This window comes from Amphiura filiformis, chromosome 5 (assembly GCF_039555335.1).
Source record: "Amphiura filiformis chromosome 5, Afil_fr2py, whole genome shotgun sequence".
NCBI lineage: Eukaryota > Metazoa > Echinodermata > Ophiuroidea > Amphilepidida > Amphiuridae > Amphiura > Amphiura filiformis.
In genome coordinates this window covers 49,157,481-49,177,956 of record NC_092632.1, presented here as the reverse complement: position 1 = coordinate 49,177,956, position 20,476 = coordinate 49,157,481, and the positions used below count along the sequence as shown (strand labels likewise).

Sequence of the window (20,476 nt, the reverse complement as noted above, 5' to 3'; positions counted from 1 at the left end):
ATATTCTCACCTGGTCTCTTATCCTCTTGGTAAGCATCCTAGTATCTATACCATACAAAGCAGGGATGTTTTCTTCTGCTAGGACTACCCTAGTATAACCTCTTTGCATGTAATGATATTCTCACCTGGTCTCTTATTCTCTTAGTAAGCATCCTAGTATCTATACCATACAAAGCAGGGATGTTTTCATCTGATAGGACTACCCTAGTATAACCTCTTTGCATGTAATGATATTCTCACCTGGTCGCTTATCCTCTTAGTAAGCATCCTAGTATCTATACCATACAAAGCAGGGATGTTTTCATCTGATAGGACTACCCTAGTATAACCTCTTTGCATGTAATGATATTCTCACCTGGTCTCTTATCCTCTTAGTAAGCATCCTAGTATCTATACCATACAAAGCAGGGATGTTTTCATCTGATAGGACTACCCTAGTATAACCTCTTTGCATGTAATGATATTCTCACCTGGTCGCTTATCCTCTTGGTAAGCATCCTGGTGTCTATACCATACAAAGCAGGGATGTTTTCATCTGCTAGGACTACCCTAGTATAACCTCTTTGCATGTAATGATATTCTCACCTGGTCTCTTATTCTCTTAGTAAGCATCCTGGTATCTATACCATACAAAGCAGGGATGTTTTCATCTGCTAGGACTACCCTAGTATAACCTCTTTGCATGTAATGATATTCTCACCTGGTCTCTTATCCTCTTAGTAAGCATTCTGGTGTCTATACCATACAAAGCAGGGATGTTTTCATTTGCTAGGACTACCCTAGTATAACCTCTTTGCATGTAATGGTATTCTCACCTGGTCTCTTATCCTCTTGGTAAGCATCCTAGTATCTATACCATACAAAGCAGGGATGTTTTCTTCTGCTAGAACTACCCTAGTATAACCTCTTTGCATGTAATGATATTCTCACCTGGTCTCTTATTCTCTTAGTAAGCATCCTGGTGTCTATACCATACAAAGCAGGGATGTTTTCATCTGCTAGGACTACCCTAGTATAACCTCTTTGCATGTAATGATATTCTCACCTGGTCTCTTATCCTCTTAGTAAGCATTCTGGTGTCTATACCATACAAAGCAGGGATGTTTTCATCTGCTAGGACTACCCTAGTATAACCTCTTTGCATGTAATGATATTCTCACCTGGTCTCTTATCCTCTTAGTAAGCATTCTGGTGTCTATACCATACAAAGCAGGGATGTTTTCATCTGCTAGGACTACCCTAGTATAACCTCTTTGCATGTAATGATATTCTCACCTGGTCTCTTATCCTCTTAGTAAGCATCCTGGTATCTATACCATACAAAGCAGGGATGTTTTCATCTGCTAGGACTACCCTAGTATAACCTCTTTGCATGTAATGGTATTCTCACCTGGTCTCTTATCCTCTTGGTAAGCATTCTGGTGTCTATACCATACAAAGCAGGGATGTTTTCATCTGCTAGGACTACCCTAGTATAACCTCTTTGCATGTAATGATATTCTCACCTGGTCTCTTATCCTCTTGGTAAGCATCCTGGTGTCTATACCATACAAAGCAGGGATGTTTTCATCTGCTAGAACTACCCTAGTATAACCTCTTTGCATGTAATGATATTCTCACCTGGTCTCTTATCCTCTTGGTAAGCATCCTAGTATCTATACCATACAAAGCAGGGATGTTTTCTTCTGCTAGGACTACCCTAGTATAACCTCTTTGCATGTAATGATATTCTCACCTGGTCTCTTATCCTCTTGGTAAGCATTCTGGTGTCTATACCATACAAAGCAGGGATGTTTTCATCTGCTAGGACTACCCTAGTATAACCTCTTTGCATGTAATGATATTCTCACCTGGTCTCTTATTCTCTTAGTAAGCATCCTAGTATCTATACCATACAAAGCAGGGATGTTTTCATCTGATAGGACTACCCTAGTATAACCTCTTTGCATGTAATGATATTCTCACCTGGTCTCTTATCCTCTTGGTAAGCATCCTAGTATCTATACCATACAAAGCAGGGATGTTTTCTTCAGCCAACCACTGTGACAAAGACTTAGTTGACTTCCAATGACTATAATGGTGTGAATAATCCTGCACTATCATGCCAGAAACCTGAAATTTAATAACAACAAAATCAAAGAAGCAACAAAATTATAATAAAAAATGTGAGTGTCAGAGGAGCTGCATTGAATTTTTATTATGAGCTAATGTTCTACCATCAGAAGTGATTAAGGTACCAGGATAGGGATACAGTAAGGTTGAACACCTTGATGAATTAGAATGATGTGTTTTAGTTTCAGCAAAATATGATATTTTTTTTATTTTATGACTTTCCATTAGATAGCCCAGAAATTAAAAGCAGTAATATCAGATTTGGTTATTTTCCCCTTTAACTCAAAATGGTCATTCCAAGGTGGGAGGGGAGGGTGGAATACTTTAGTTGATCAAGGTAAATTGCAATCATATTATATGAAAATCATAATTTTGAAGGCCCCATTTGAACAAGTCTTATTACATGACATGCAACATCTACTTTATTTTATTGTTTCCCAGCTCCAACAAAAAGTTCACCCAGAATTCAGTACACTTCCTCTAGTTCCATAAATCATTAATCTACATTACACGCAATACAACAAATCTGGTTAAGGTGACGAAAAGAAAAAAGACCCTGTTCTACGGGCCCGACTGACCCAGGATTTGCATTTTGGAGAATTTTTTTTCACATTTTGGTGAATTTTTAGGGTAATTTTAGCCTCCAGAAAAAACAAACAAAAAATGCCTGACCGACCAAACCTACTTGTAAGGTCTGTTCACCTGTAGAACAGCTGGGTTTTTTCCCCGTCTAAGTGGAATTTTAAAATCATTTTCACAAAATAACATACCTGTATCTTCTCTGACTCCAAGTTGACCATGAGACCATGTTCATCCCTTGCTTTTGTATCTGGTACTCCATAATTACCAACAAGGGGATATGTCAAGGTCAAAATTTGACCTCTATAGCTGGGATCTGTCAAGGATTCTGGATATCTGTGAATAGAATTGAGGAAGAAACATACAAAATGATTTAATCTAAAAATGTGCTTGGAAAGCAATTCTCCACCCTATAATGATGCATTCACTTCATGCAATCTCAATTTTTTGATCAATTCTGTCTGAAATGTGCTCAAGATCGTAATAACTAATATTCGTTCTAAACATCCCATTCCTCCTACTAGGATGGAAATCAAATCATGTTAATATCTTTTGTATTTAAAAATTGTGATATTTCAAATGTTTTTACTTTGTAAAATAATGCGCCATTTGGCCTTAGGGTCACAAAGCTTTATTAATTTAACTGAAATTAAATTAAATGAATACTCCATATTTCAGCCTACAACCCGGGAAATTAATAGTTGGCACACATGCACTAAACAATGGAAATGAGAGCCCTATTAAAATTGGGGAGGCGAGGAAAACATGCATACAATATATGTGTTGTACAGACTCCCCCCTATATCTCATCCTTCCCCACTCCCCATCATTCAATGTTGGAGGGTCTCATGGACCTGTTGACAACATGGCTTGGTCCAACATTGAATTGGGGGAGCGGGGCAGAGATATACCAAAAGACAGGCAAACTGTGCCAACCTTTTTTCCTGGGTTGTCCGAGTCAAATCCTAAATATTGCATCTGTTTTCCGTTTTTACTCAATAACCTTGCAACAGGAATGTTGAATTATCTTCATATTTCACACAAAAATATATAAGTGATAGGGCTTTACGATAAATAAAAAAAAAATTGAAAAAAATGTATTTGTTTCTTTAGGGAGTGGTCATTAAAAACATCGCTAATGCGTGGTTTTGCGTCTTGGCTTGGGTCTGAATTACGCGAAAACTGACAAAAAAAGAAAGAATGATTTTTAAATGCAGTATTACATCGAATTGCTTCTAATTCAAATGATAAATAAAAAGAACTGAATGAGCAATTTTCAATCAGCTATTATTACATCAAATTAATGTAATTGCACCCGTTATCATAGATAGGGCAATTTTATGTATGTTTATATAAAAACATCATCAGTCACGGAAATTACGATGATATTTGTACAGTGCCGTAAAATATAGGTAGACATACAGAAAAAAGACGGACATTGGCTTATGACAAATATAATATGATGAAGAATATTGTAAAATAAAAATGAAAAAGAAATCTAAATACATTCAGGGTCTCGAACCCGTGTTCCACTGCGCCTGAGGCAGATGCCGTATCAATTGCGCCACAGAGCTGTGTAACTTCAACAGGCTTAAACTATAATATAATGCTATTCAAGATGCATGTATATAAATATCGCTCTACATACGGTATACAGTCAAAAATTACTTTTTTACGGCATTTGTTTCATTAACTGAATATTTATCATATAGCAGGTGTTGGCTGACATTGTGCTTCACATTTAGTTCAGTTTTTGTCCGGGATAAATGACTACGGGACAAAATCGGACGGTATACACGTCTTTAAAGAGCAAAGAATTTTAATATAATATTACTTTCTTTTTTATTTATACAACGTGTACATCGTTCGTTTTTTGTCCCAAAGTCACTTTACCCCGGCCCAAAACTGAAATAAATGTGGAGCACAATGTCAGCCAACACCTGCTATATGATAAATATTCAGTTAATGAAACAAATGCCGTAAAAAGTATTTTTTTGGACTGTATACCGTATGTAGAGCGTATATTTATATACATGCATCTTGAATAGCATTATATTATAGTTTAAGCCTGTTGAAGTTACACAGCTCTGTGGTTCAATGGATACGCATCTGCCACAGGCGCATTGGAACACGGGTTCGAGCCCCTGAATATATTTAGATTTCTTTTTCTTTTCTTTTTGTTATTATTTTACAATATCCTTCATCATATTATATTCATCATTCTATTAATTTTTGCCAATGTCCGTCCTTCTTTTTTTTTCTGTATTTCTACCTTTATTTTACGGCACTGTACAAATATCACCATAATTGCGTCACCAAGTTGTTTGTCAAAATGGAAACTCGGATGGCTTTCAAAACAGAGCATCACGTGTCCACGGCCATGATGCTTGAACTAAAAAAAGTTTGAAATTGCCAATCACAATGCCTAATATGGCCATTATATACCATGAGAGATTTTTCAATTCAGAAAAAATATTTGAACCGCTTTTTTACTGAAAAATGTGAATTTTAAGGTGTTACAATCCAAACCGAAACAAGTTTCGTTCCTTCAGGTTGCATGAGATATGATGTGCATATAAATGGTAAAAAATGATGCTTTTATCGCACTTAGGAGAAAGTCATATTTTCAAATTACTGCAGATATACAGTTTTGTTGGTTATGAGGCCTATACATTTTAAACATTGAATATTAAAAAGGATTTATTGATTATCGATAATCGATAATAATTGATTATCGGTAATATTTTTGATTAATTTAAATTTTTGCATATTGAAACGAATATGGGGATTAATCCATGAACATTTGGTGGCCATATGCTTAATGCTTTATATTTTATAAGCCAAAATATGAAATTAGATGCATTTTTGGAAGAATTATCATAGCTTTAAACTACGAAAATAATCGGCAATCATATAATATTCTTTTGACTTATTCCTTATTTCACAATATTTTTTATCAATATGAACTTTACATATTGATATGAATGTGAGGATTACTCCCTGAAAATTTGGTGCTCATACCTTTTATGATTTTTAGTTTATAAACCAAAATATGAAGTTAGATGCATATTTTGGACGAGTTATCATAGCTTTAAACTTCGATAATAATCGGCAATTATATAATATTCGTTTGACTTATACCTTATTTCACAATATTTTTTGTTTATATTAATTTCATATATTGATATGAATGTGAGGATTATTTCCTGAAAATTTGGTGGCCATACCTTTAATGGTTTTTATTTTACAAGCCAAAATATGAAATTAGATGCATATTTTTGGAATTGATTCGGACAACCCGGGAAATTAATAGTTGGCACACATGCACTAAACAATGGAAATGAGAGCCCTATTAAAATTGGGGAGGCGAGGAAAACATGCATACAATATATGTGTTGTACAGACTCCCCCCCTATATCTCATCCTTCCCCCACTCCCCATCATTCAATGTTGGAGGGTCTCATGGACCTGTTGACAACATGGCTTGGTCCAACATTGAATTGGGGGGAGCGGGGCAGAGATATACCAAAAGACAGGCAAACTGTGCCAACCTTTTTTTCCTGGGTTGTAGCTTGATATTTTCTTTACTGATGAAAAATACTGTACCAATGTATTATATCTAAACTTGTTTATTTAAACTTGTACAAAACAGCAAACAAACATAAATTAAATTTCAAGTTGAGAATGGAATTGGCATAAAATATACTATAATTCTATATTTCTATTACTTTTGATAATGTAATTGTGAAAATTTGATAGTGAAAGAAGTGATTTTTTAATGGTTCATAAATAACTTACCCAACAAGTCCTGTGTTGAAGACAACTTCTCCAGCAGTAGATGAGTTATGACCAAAGGAGTACCCTTTATATTTGGTGCCATCTTCTAACACCAAGTAGGCTGTACGAGGCTGTGGGAAAGGTAGATGATCACAATCACTGATTAATCAAATATTTATTAAATTTAATTTGGTATCACCATTGTTAAAAGTAAGGGTCTGATTCTTGATATCATATGACCAGGCCTTGAAAAGATGGAGAATTCTGGAATCTCATTCCGAGGAAATTTGGTAATCTGGAGGGAAATTGTGGATTTTTTTTTCCTTTTCTTTTTTGATAAAGAAATACATAGGAAATGATGGGAAATTCTGATATTTTGAAAGTAAATTTGTCTACATTCCTGGGAAATGAAATTTTTTTTCCAGGCATGCATGTGACTAAGAGTAGCTTTTGGTTGGCTTCCATTTCATCCTTAGCTAGTATCCTCCAATACCATGAAGCCTATTAGCCTGAAGAATAGATACGTTCACAGAAATATAATTCAAACCTATTAACACATATCTACTGCAACTGGATTTTAATTTTGTGCCCTGGTTGTAGCCAGCAGTTGAATAATACTCTTTCTGTCAGATTACCATCTTCATGTGTTTGTGTTGAAGTCTAGTGTACATGAATGAGCTCCACTTAGATATGACTTCAACCTAAGCACCGGAGGAAGACACGATTTTGGAAGCCAAAAAACGCACCACAATTGTTTTTTCTTTTTTTAATATTTAAAAAAAAAATTGAGACCCTAAATTACTTAATATTGAGTTGGAACCAGAGAAATACTGCTCCTGAAAAAAAAATCCGAGGTTTTGTTTCAAAGCTGGATTTTAGAGTGCACACCAGTAAATACAAGCCTCCTACACCCTGTGAGGAAAAAATCAGTGTTTTAAATGAGGAAACGTGCAAGATGACTGAATTAAATCCATTAGAAAAGGCTTAAAACCCAACTATTATGCCCTTATTCATATTTAATCCTCATTTAGGCCTGGGAAATAGATTGTCTGTGACAAATGAGCAGGATCTGACTTTTTATTACAATTTGGCTAAACTTTCAAAATGTGTTACATTTCAGAAACACCAAGCTATTTGTGAGGTGGCGTACGCTGTATGGGCTATATAGGGTGATCTAGTCGGCATTTTCCTGGAAAAAAATGCTGGACTCCGTATATAATTTCTACAATAGATGATTTCATCTGACCTTCGACTTGCAGAAAAAGTAAGTTTTGAAGAACTGAGTCGCTCTGGAGTCAAGAAAATGATGTTTTCCTGGACCCTGTTTGTACAGAAAGTCAATGGGAGCTATTTACTGGTGTGCACCCAGAAAGACCTTGAACATTTTAATTACTTTTGCTTCTATTGAACAGCTAACAATCCATCTTAATTCAATATACCCCTGTCTGTTCAATAGAAGCAGCAGTGATTAAAATGTACAACTTTATCCAGCTTAAAAAAAAAAAACCTCAGATTTTTTCCTTTTTTTTTGTTAAAAAAACACAATTGCACCCAAAATTGTGTTTTCCTCCAGTACTTACTTGAACCTTAACTAAACACACTGAATAATGGTATGTGTGTTACTGTCTGTTGCCCTTACCTTAATTTGTCTCAATTCATCGAAAAATTCATCAAGTAATATAACTCAGTCTCATAGAAAGATTCTTGACATTTGACTGACCAAGTACTATAAGTTTATTATTTTTGCTATTTTCAGCATCAGCTGCAAAACGACGATTATTGCACTCTGTGTAGGTGCAACTCGACAAAGCCTTGTTGAATGGAACCGTCCTTAAATCACCTCTTGAAAATATTCTTAACATTGTACACATCAGCATTCAATATTTATATAATAGTACTCAACTACCAACCACATTGACATACCTTATCATTCTGTTGCCTGGCACTGCTAGTAGTTGATAGGAATCGTAACTTCCATCCCATAGGCTGGGATACATTCCAATGGCCTCTTACAGCCGTAGCTATTCGACTCAGGTGAGACATCTTGAGTGTGTATCTGTCTGTGAGCAGTGAACTATATGATCAACTGCAATAACAGATAATCTGATTTATATCTGGAATAAAAAATATAAAAATTACCAGATGTCAAGAATAACACATAAAATAAAAGATACAAGAAGATTTTATAATAACATGGAAAAATTTTTTAAATATTAAAAGCAGTCAAAAAATGGGTCTACTTTAATTTCTGACTTTTTTAGCTATCTACTGAAGACAGCTTAAAAATCACTTAATTTTTATTCTGTCATTTACAAATGACATACTGTTTTCAATAAATGTAAAGCCTATGTAACACACTGTATCTAAAAATGAAATTTACAGCATTCTTGGGGATGAATAAAAGTTCCTTTACTGTCTACCGAAGACAGAAGAGAGCCAAAGTCTGACAACATCACAGTGACAATGCTTTTCAACAACATTTGCATTTGAAAAAACAAAGAAGATATAATAAGTTTGTAATTTAGATGATTTGATTAAATATATCACACAATTTGTTAAAATCTAATGTAATTCAATCTTGTGCTGTAATGATCTTGTGATGTGAAGTAAAATTGCCTTGAAATGTTGATATAAAGTTGAAACTGCATTGAAGTAGTGATCAGTGTTTTTTACATGACATTGTCCCAACATCCACACACTATATGTACCGACAAAAATATGCTCACTGTTAAATACATTTGGCAATCATTACAATAATTGTTCAATGCATAATCCCCTCTTGCTTGTACAAAGCCAGAGGATAAAAATACTTTGCTGTCTACTGAAGATAGTCACAAGTCTGCCAACATCACATACTATCGTAATTCCCAAATGATTTTCAACAGCATTACATTCATTCAGACAAAATGATGCACATAGCAGAGATGTACATGTTAGTTTACAAATTATATGATTTGCAATAATCTGTGATGTTCTTGCCTTCAAATGTTGATATTGAAGAGATCTGCATGATGACCTGCTCCCACGAAATGAGCATAAAGTCGCCAAGGCGCATGTACTATAGAAGATACAGTCCATTAAACATGACAAAATTCAATAGAAAACAAAAGAAATTCTACAGGGAATATATTGATTTTTGAAGACCAAAGCAAGGAGACATTCTAACCATCAAGATAAAATATTTTAAAGGGTATTTTAAGGAATCGGATAGCAACATATTACATATTTGCACATTATTTTTTGTAGGACCTGATGAGACACGTCATACATATCAAATTGCATTCTGAATACGAGGAATGTCCTGATGATATCAAATAATTTTGTAATTCACAATATTTCAAACCTGAAATATCTCAGAAAGTTATTTTGTCAACTTTATGCTCATTTTGTGAGAGCAGATGTCACTAACAGGCTCATTATGAAACACATTTGGCATTCATTACTTGTTCAATGCATTGATCATATATTCTTGACCCCAGCTGGAGTTATTTATATCCTTTCATTTCCATTGTGTAAATGTCATTTATCCCTGTAGTAGAGCTTTCAAGGAGCGCAGGCTGTTTTCTTTTCATAATGTTCAATGTCTAGTGGTTATTGGCAATACACATTACAAAAAGTCTGTATATACAGCACCTGCACAAGACTGTGCACATTCTACATACATGTATGAGAAAAACCTGTGCCAGAATATTGCCAGTTTAAGGGGGTACTACACCCATTGATTTTTTTTTGCATTTTTTGCATTTTGTGAAGAAATTACAAAAAAAATTGGACAAAGTGGTATGCAAAATGAAGGGGCAAATCTTCTTGTTTTATTGGTGGCATCGGTATCAATGTAGCTTACATGCTTTTGAAGATAGAAGCCAAAAGGAGGTACATCACTGATGATTTAAATTCACTTCATTTTGGAAAGCTTACTATCAACAGATTTCGTTAAAATTTTGGATATGTGTTGCTAACACATTAGGGAAATAATGTTGATATGTAAAATGGGAATAAGTGGTCCCTGATTTCTTTTATGACTTCATGAACTTGGTGCTCCACAACTATCAAAAAACAAACCGGTTAAAATGCTTCTATTTTCAATGTCGAGCTATATTTTGTATTTTGAACTTGCAACACTATGTCACTGAAACTTAATTAAGCCATAGGTAACAGGTAACCACAACCACACTACAGCAATGTTGAAAAAGATTGTATTTTTTGTCACCTATACCACCATATTAGGTAGTTTTCAGTAAGCTTCATTTTTGTGATTTTGGTAACTATTTTATATTTATTTGCCCAATCCAACTCAACTAGGCAATCTAAATTGTACTCATCATTTACATCCCAAGGTATTTTAGTATATCCACCTCACACATTTCCATTATATATCCAGTAACAGACAAAATATCAAAATTGATGCCTCATTATGACATGTATGATATCACAGACTATCACATGTATTCAAAATTGATGCCTGATTTTGACCTGAACCAATTGACCTATAACCTGACCTTTGATGACCTTATAGCCTTTTTTAATCTCTTTTCCTAACAACATATTATAGAAGATACATACATGGCGTAGTATTAAATTGTCTATGTGGAAGAGATTATTTAGGCCTATTTAATTTATTCAGTGTTATAATCAGTGAGTATATTTCTATAGATAGTATAACAAAGGATTTAATGTATTGTATTCATGTATTCTACTTGGACATGTTCAATAGAATAAATTATGGTTTGTTATGAAACACACATCTCAGTTACCAGGATACAGTAAACAAAAAAATATATAGGGCTAAAATGATTTTCTAAAATGGTTTAAAACCACTTTGTATGAAGAGATATTTTATAAATTCAGGACATGAGATGATGAACATATTTATGTACTTCATAAATTTGCAACAAAAAATAGAAGATGGGTACTGATGAAAATCAGGGTATTATATCGCCTTAAGATGGACAAATTATTAAGTGATGTACATTGTACTTTTGGTGTGAAATCAAGAAATCCTCTCCCTACAGTAATACCATTTCTATTTGAAAAACCTAGAGACAAAGGTGCAAGTTCATTTTGGTGCTTGTTTTTTATTCTAAAAAAAAAATCATAATTTTATAATGCACTCTCATTTTGGGGGTAAAATGTTTTGAGAATACAGCTCTTTTTGGGTACCTATGGAAAAGAAATTTATTCTGAAAATTTTAAGAATTCTTTTCAGAAGTTCATATTGCATTCTATTTTATATTGAGTTACATTGCTCCAACAGTTTGGATATCAGAGGCAAAAAATGTATAACAATGACCCATAAACAATCTATATTTGTCTTCTGGCGGTGGCTAGGGCTACCACTTCTTAACACATTTTTGTTCACACCATCCAAACTCTGCATTTTGATTGATGAGTAAAGTGGGGAAAAGGAGTGATGTTGTAAATCGGGTAACACACCTTTATAGCAGATTCAACCCATCGTGGGACGTTTTTCAAACAAATCCAGGCTACCAGGTGATCGTGCATATCACGCTATGCATGACTGGCAGATGATTGACCGGCAGCCTGGATTTGTTGGCAAAACGTCCCATGATGGGTTGAATCTGCTATATAACTACATTGTAATCAAGTTATATAAACCTGAGGCTGATAATGACACTATTTTTCACAATCATGGTTCGATTTACTTTTGCATATAGCCATTTTTACCGAAAACATTTAGGTGATGTCCTTATGATGAGCATGTTTACATTGTAATTTGTATAACGGTTTGTCCAAAAAGGGGAGCATTTTACTCTGCCCGTGAAGGTAGTAGAGACTACTACCTTCATGCTCTGCTACACCAGGTGGATTGAACAATGTACACAACACTTAAGTGACCTGCCTAATTCACCTGCTGTCACTGCCCTTCATGTATTAAGATTCCACCTGCTGCTTTTATATATATATCCCCAGGTATTAGCCACAAATAAACCCAATCAAGTAATGAGAGATGAGAGTGTTTCCGATGACACTTCACCTCTGGGCATGTTCTGCGCTCACTTTGGAGCAGATGTATCAGTTCCCCTAGCTACAGGTCAAACATTACAAAGCTAATCTTATGAAGTTACCCAATTTGGAACGTCCATAATTTTGCTCAATAAATTTTTCTAATTTTCTTTTTCATGCCACAGTTGAGATAAGATCTACTCCCTATTCCAGCAAAATACAGCACTAATTTTTTGGAATTAAAAAAGTATTATCCTATTTTGCCAAATGAAACATATCTAAATCCTAATCCTTTAGTTAGTTCTAACTGGCAATAAAAATTGTGCATGTTTCCTTACAATTGTAGTCACAAAATTGTAAAACTTGGCACAAGTCTAAGCATTCAAAATCTTGAGTATAGGCTAAGAGTTGGCTCATAATTTTAATATTATGAGTTATTTTTGCTAATTGGCTATGAAAAAGATAGGAAAATGTGTTTTCCAAAAATTAGAATGCATGACTTGAAATATTGGTCTTTGTTCAAGTCTTGGGCTTGATTGTCACAGGATAAGAAAAAGGTCGAAAAATGCCTGAAAAATGCACGTTTTTGGCCCTTATTTTCAAAAATTGACCAAGTATTAAAATTAGACTTTCATTGCCAAAAGGATTAGGATTTAGCTGTTTCATTTGGCAAAACAGGATCATATTTTTTAATCCAAAAAAATTAGAGCTGTATTTTTCTGGAATGGGGAGTAAACCTAAAATGAATGTGTCATCATTTCTTGGGTTGCAAGATCCAGTAATAATGATGGTTACTTTAATATAATTCTTACATAACATTATTTTAACAAGGAAGAATAAGAATGCCTTTAAATTTTGTACATCTATTCTACACATGAACAAATTTAATGGAGATTGGAGACAGTGTTGCCAAAACTTTTCAGCGTCAAGGCGCAGCGCATTGACTCGCCAGGCCGCGGTAATGGATTCTCAAGTAGCCCAATTTTTTAAGCTTCCAAAACAGCGCCCAATACCGGATATTTGGGCAGATTTACCTGAATTTAGAACGCAAAACACCCAATTGGGCGGAAAAGCACTTGACTTTAAAACTTTCGGTACTTACTGGGAAGTTACTGACCGATCAATAAATGGTCACAAAACCCATTGTAATTTCAATTTGGAGCTTCAAAGATGAGTCTTTATCAATCGGCTAAATTGAAAGGAAAATACATCAAATTACTGCCACGGCCTGAGACTGGCAAAAGTAGCCCAATTGTAGACAAGTAACGGCATGCTTTTTTGAGTAGCGGCAAGTGATCGTCAAGAAGCCCAATTGTGCGCCTAAGGCACAGCGTTGGCATCACTGATTGGAGATTCGTTACCAACACCTCTGTACGTGACATTTAATTGAAGACAAGCTCAGTACACAATGAGGTTACTGAATTCACTTAAGAGTCCCAAGTTGGCATCCTCATCCAACCCACGTCCAATCAATATGTACACAATATGATGGCCTGTCTGACGTAGCTGCAGCTATGAGGTAGTTGGGTACACTTCCTCACTTTAGTTAATAATTTTATTATTCATTACACATGTACATCCAGTATTCTTAAATTTCAGGTGATAATATTCAGCACAATTACGTTGTAGTGTATGATGAGGTTTGTAATTCAATTTTACATTTCAAGCATGATACAGAAGCAAGGAGACTTTACAAGAGTGATGCTCATCATTTTATTACATATAATTATTTCCTCAAATTTGATATTTTGAATCCAAGACATTCAAGCAAATATCCAAAGCACAGCACTGCAGTTCTGAGGAGTTCTGTGACATTTCATCCTAAAACCATGCACATATGCATTTCAATTCAATTCTAGATACATGTACAGTACAAACAGAAGTACGATACTTACCCTAAGAAATTTTAGATGATACTATAGAAATAAAAGTGCATGCTACATGTACATGAACAGTCTATGATTAAATCTGACAAGCTCTGAGGAAACATCATCCATCCATTCAATTTACTGTATCATCTTTTGGTGTCAAATGATTGCATCAAGAAAGATGCAAACCATGCTGGTATAAAATTAATATGATACATTTTTCAGAAATTTCAATATAAAATGAAAAAATTAATTACTTATCACCCTTGAAATTGATGCACATGAAAAGGGCCTCCTCTTGCCAATCAGCTTGTTTTTCTATCGTCAGAATCCACAAGTGGGTTATTTATATACAGAGGAGCACACAAATCAATGCATTGTGCTCTTGGCAATAAACGCAGTGCATTACCTGCTTGCTTGCTCCACCTCAGCAGATGGACTACTCAGGAGTGAACTAGGATTATATGGTGAACATCCTAGCGATCAATGCATGCATAACAAGTTGATGCCACTATTCTAGCATACTTTTACATATATGTAAAGATGCACACATATTATGAAATTATTGAAGCAAAAATAAGTTTATTTTTGTGGCAAATTCATGTACCGGTACATTGTATAACATTTTAAATGCATAATATATAAACATTCATTTAGTGTTTGAGAGGGTATCGGAATGCAGTGCGGTGATTGATGGAATTTTTTTAGAATGTTTTTTTTAATGATCAATTTATTCAAAATTTGGTAATATTCCTTGTTTGTTTGTTTTTTCTGAATCTTGAGACTACATTCCAGGGATCGAATGCTTTTTTCTTCTTCAATATTGATGGAAGTATTTGACAACTGAACCCTCCTCTTGAGTCCAAACAAATATGTTCATGTTAAAAAAGGTCAGTATATATTCCTGTGGCATTTCATTCAATACTTTTTTAAAACCCAAGTGAGTTTACCGGCAGTCATGCCAGCACCATGTATGTACTATACAGTGCATGAAAATGCATAAATTTAATGTATTGACATTCTTGATTCTTTAGATGAAGAAATCTAGTACACTCTTGTAGAATGACTCAAGGTACAAAGGTATGGACACATTTTATGTGTACCGGTAGCGACAACAAAATACAATGTACGATCTTAAAATATATGAAACTGGTTCAATTATTTAAAACCTGATTTAAAAAAAATAATGTTAAGGGTAGACTAGGTATTGTTGGTTGAAGCAACCAAAAATCCATTTTCATTATGTAAATAAATATATTATTATTGAAAAATAACACTTTGATGTTTTGCAAAAGTTCATTCTACAAATCATATACTTTGAAAACTTGTTAATGAGTTATGTATGTTTTACAAAAGTGTTGTTGTTTCAGCCCTCTTTACAACATAACTCAAGAACCACAGGACCTATACAAAATCTGTGACATTCGAAATCTTCTACACACTCGCTACATGTATGAAATGATCATTGCAATTTTTGCCATAGCTCACTACCATTCGCAAGATGCTGTAAACTACCAAATCGCAACAGTTTAAAATAGTTACTAACCTTAAACGGCCAAATGGGGTTTCTTATATCACTTTACAATTGTTTCTGCACATAGCGCACACTTGTCTCAGCAGTCAGCAGTAAAGTCATTTGCAATTTTTGGCCACTGCGACACCGAGAGGTGGGTATGGGGTGATCACTGATAGGATTATGCTTGACACAAGAACATGATATCATGTTTTTTGTCATTACATTCACAAGTTTGTGCCCACTTGTGTCGAAGACCTGGCTATGCCACTGAGCTAAATCCTGGCAGTGGCATGCTACAATCGCAAAGGTCGAGAGCGTATGATTTTGCATGAGGTCAGATGGCATGATGAAGTCAACAATGAAAAAAACGCAGGTAGGGATATGCAAAAAAAAGAAAATTGTTTTAAATTAAAGTGAAGGAGAATTTTTCAAGAACAGCAGCCTTGAATTTAGTAAACTAAAATGGGTTTGCAAATGAGTTTGTTTGTGTCTTTAGCATGTTCAGTGGCGGTAGGATTAAAATGGGGGGGGGGGTGGGGGGCAGGCAAGCACATTTTGTGCCAGTTTTACTGTTATCAACAGTGCCATGAATAGCCGATCATCATTACTGAATGAGTCTCATACCGACACACACAATGTCTATCCTTGGTTAGCGGCAAATTTCAGGCTAATTCCTCGCTTAAAATGATAAAGGACGCAACAGTAGGATGTTTCTCACTAATTTCAACTATAGTTTTCAGCAGAGAAGTTCAGCGGGCTTATACGAAAGTGGGATTCTGATTGGCTAATTGAATCACGTCATCATCACATCAGCACTTCATTCGCTGGTCAAGCTGCGTAGCAACGTGTGACCTTGTTCGTTTTACGCAATAATCAGGAATCACACCGGTATTTAACAAATCTCTATCTACTGGTAATCCGCCTCAGGATTTATTACAGCAAATATAACACCCATAAACCTGTAACAAAACAACACCAGCTAATTACAGACTAGTGTCAATCACTTCAATACCATGCAAAATTTTAGATTTTAGAACACATAATCCACAGCAATACAATGAAACATCTGGACAGACACTCAATACTAAAAAGCTCTGCCAGCACAGTTTTAGGGCTAAACATTCATGTGAGACACAATTACTTCCGACAGTGCATGATTTCTCCACTTCACTTGACAAAAACACACAAACAGATATGCAATAATAATGAACTTTAGTAAAGCCTTTGACTCAGTACCTCACAATAGGCTACATGTATTGCTGAAGATGGATAGATATGGAATATCTGGTAGCACACATACTTGGGTAAAAAACTTTTTGACTTTGAAATGTAAACAGAGTGTAGTTGTTCATTCAAATGATGTTGATGTGCGTTCGGGCATGCCACAGGGCACGGTGTTAGGCCCATTACTCTTCCAGCTCTTCATCAAAGACCTCCCTAAACTCAAAGTCAACAGTCGGACTTTTTGCTGATGATTGTGTGACGTATAGGAACACTAAAAATGACACAGACGCAAAAACACTACAGAATGATCTTGACACCCTTTCTGTATGGTAAGACAACATGGCAACTCAGATTCAACCCTGATAAATGTTATGTGCTCAAGATATCTTGTTCAAAGAAACCAAAGACTCATCAATATAAATTAGGAAACAATTATCACAAACATCACACATTTACCTACATGTAGGTGTTGAGTTATCTGAAGACCTGAAGTGGAATAATCATAATATCAACAAGATTACCACTAAGTCTAGTAGTGTTTTCGGTTTCATCAAAAGAAACCTGAGTCCTGAGGTTTTGTCCAAACAATTTAAGATCCAAAGCTTTCCAGACACTGGGCCATCCTCATTTAGAATAAATTGCTCAACAGTGTGGAGGCCTCATACCAAAGAGTAATTGATTGATAAAATTGAAACCATCCAGAAAAGAGGAGTGCTCAAGATTCATATTCAGTGATTACAGATGTACCAGTAGCATTACCACCATGCTGGAGAAACTATAGATAGACTGGAAACCACTCCACCTACGGAGGAAAGTTGCATGTGTCTCTATGTTCCACAAGATAGTCAACAATCAGGTAGCCATCCCGGCACACAAATTCGTGCAGCCGGTCCAAACATGCAAATCCTCATGCCTTAACCATAATCAATTATACGATTGTGAAGATTATCATTCATCCAGGTAATAACAATTATGAACTGAGATTATAATCTGATCTACTGGACTAACGTTTTGATGAGTGGCAATATTTCACATCCTATCTCGGATGCATCATCAGGCCCACTGATGTTATCGCAGGAAAAGTTCGTTGACCTGTGATGAGGATGTTGTGTCACAGGTCAAGATGAGCCGAACCTCTAAGGGATCTTCTTGATCGCTGAACAATAGGCCCCTGCCAAGTTGTGTCGTAGGCTGCCTCCCTTGTTGAGTGAAGGCTCCTCCCGTTTTACATAAATCGCTTCCTTGACACCTCTCTCAAACCATCTACTTTCGCGATCTAATATCTTGACGTCTTTGTTGTCAAATGAGTGATTAGTGCTGTCTAAGTGCGAGTACACTGCCGAGTCTCCGCAACCAGTGCTAGCCCTCCTATGTTGGTACATACGCTTCGCTAGAGTTTGTTTTGTCTCCCCTATGTACAGGTCGTAGCATCCACTGTCATTACACTGAATTGCATACACAATGTTGCTCTGTTTGTCCTTTGGTTGTTTGTCCTTAGGGTGGACCAGCGATTGCCGCAAAGTGTTCTGAGGTTTGAATGACACTGGGATTCCTTGATCGCGAAAAACGTTCTTACCACGCTTATTTTCACCGTCACCTTGTGTCACATGTGAGGTACGTGGGCACTTCATCAGTTCCCCGTATCCTACTGGCTACTGGCTAAAACAGCGATGCGGAAGAAGTATTTATTATTGGGACTGAAAAATGTGCCATTTTCGATGTTTGTACCGGGGATTTTCAGACACCGAGATTTTTACTAATTCGTCCAAAGGTGTAGTATATTGGGAATACGCCCATCCCTACTTATCATAATACGGACCTGATATCGCCCAGGACGTTGCCTTCGACCTTTTGATAATCACTGGACTCTATACCATAACTGGTAAGTCCCACCTAAATACATAATATTGGCGACGAGGATGGTCAGCGCCTAAGTCGTACAAGGGAATGGACTCCAAGAGAAACGAGTCCAAATCTTCCGACTCCAAGTGAAAGCACTAGTGACATGACACCGGTAGATGTTCCAAGTCCAGCGATATATAGTACCTCGCGGAATTGTTCTGGAAGCAGCAGCTCAAAGAAATGCACATCAAAGTCCATCATCAGTGCCACGTCGTTCGCAGAGGAATACACGACCTCCGCGGAGACTAATTGAGGAGCTGTAACAAGATCGCATTTCTAACTATCACTAAATGTTTCGGAATAGAGGCCAACTAAAAAGTAGACCATTTCGGGGACTGTAATTGGTGTACATGTCACATTTTGAATAGTGAGTGAGAAGTGACCTAATTGGCTGTCAGCACAAGTGTTGGGTCTTACTCAGAATAGGGGGGGGGGGGTTACCCAATTTTTTAAAGTAAAATTTTACAGGTGTTACACCCCCTCCCCTTCAATACCCCCACTGGCCTCGAGCTGTTGCCCTGTTGATGGTCAAAACGGTATAGTTTCATTAGTTTTCTACAATTTGTGCAACTGAAGTCCATAAAACTTGGGGGGGTACAGAATGATCTGCATCAGTAAACCAGTAAGGGCAGAAACAAACCTGGTATTTGTAGTTCTGCAGTCATGAATCTCTTTTGTGGCTCGAGTTTCTCCATGGACATAGACACTGCCCCTCCCCCCATTTGATTGGGTCAGTTTCACAATTGACTTTTTTTGTCTGGGAAATATCACTAGCATAATAAACCAACAGAACCCGACTTCATGTTTACACGTACACCATAAACTGCGCCAAAAATAAAAACTGTGAAGAATTTTGCAAAAGATAACCAACTACCATGACTACCAACATGCAACATGAATACATGTAAAGTAAATTATTTTGGTACAAGCAGGTGCAAGTTTGACTATGCTTTACCATGTTCTACTACAACTACATCATAAGTACATGTACAACGTACTGAGCCATTCAAAACAGGCATGCATTGAATAACAATGAACTGTATAAACATGATGAAGTAAGCTTATAATTAAATTTCAATATTATTGTTTTTTACACGCTTCTGAAAACTGTCTGAGTTGCCCTACCTTTTTATCGGATCCTGACGCTTCTCCTGATTAACATAGAACTTCTTAATTGCAAGATTTCCTCTGTTTTCCAATGTAAATTAACGTTTTTTATCGTGATCAATCGATCACATATTGTCGAGATCCCTCCGTACTCGTCGTGGCATAACACCAAAAGCGGCGGCAGCCCGCCACATGGATCTAAATGTCAACAATCGCTTACACATCATTGTTACGCACGATATGTTATACAGACACACGGGGGACTTCGTATTCGGGAATTGAGAGTGACACTTTCACTCGGAAGTTTTGATGGATAATGCCACACGCATGCACGTGTATGCAAGCATTATTTATTGCATCATCACATAGTCCACTGTTGTTGTAGACCACATCCAGATCATGTCCAGATGTTGATAAGTACTGTAGC

The 20,476-nt window shown here is 36.0% G+C and overlaps 1 protein-coding gene across 1 annotated transcript in view; it reads right to left on the bottom strand.

Moving 5' to 3' along the window:
* Positions 1-20,227, bottom strand: part of LOC140153299 (carbamoyl-phosphate synthase [ammonia], mitochondrial-like) — a 90,214-nt gene extending 69,987 nt beyond the window's left edge. Inside the window, exons 1-5 of the mRNA XM_072176013.1 lie at positions 20,068-20,227; positions 8,392-8,582; positions 6,490-6,599; positions 2,883-3,027; positions 1,966-2,112 (exon numbers count right to left, since the gene is read on the bottom strand). Coding sequence (XP_072032114.1) covers positions 1,966-2,112; positions 2,883-3,027; positions 6,490-6,599; positions 8,392-8,511 — 522 coding nt within the window. The 5' untranslated portion in view covers positions 8,512-8,582; positions 20,068-20,227. The remainder of the gene's footprint in view (positions 1-1,965; positions 2,113-2,882; positions 3,028-6,489; positions 6,600-8,391; positions 8,583-20,067) is intronic.
* Positions 20,228-20,476: the final 249 nt, after the last annotated feature.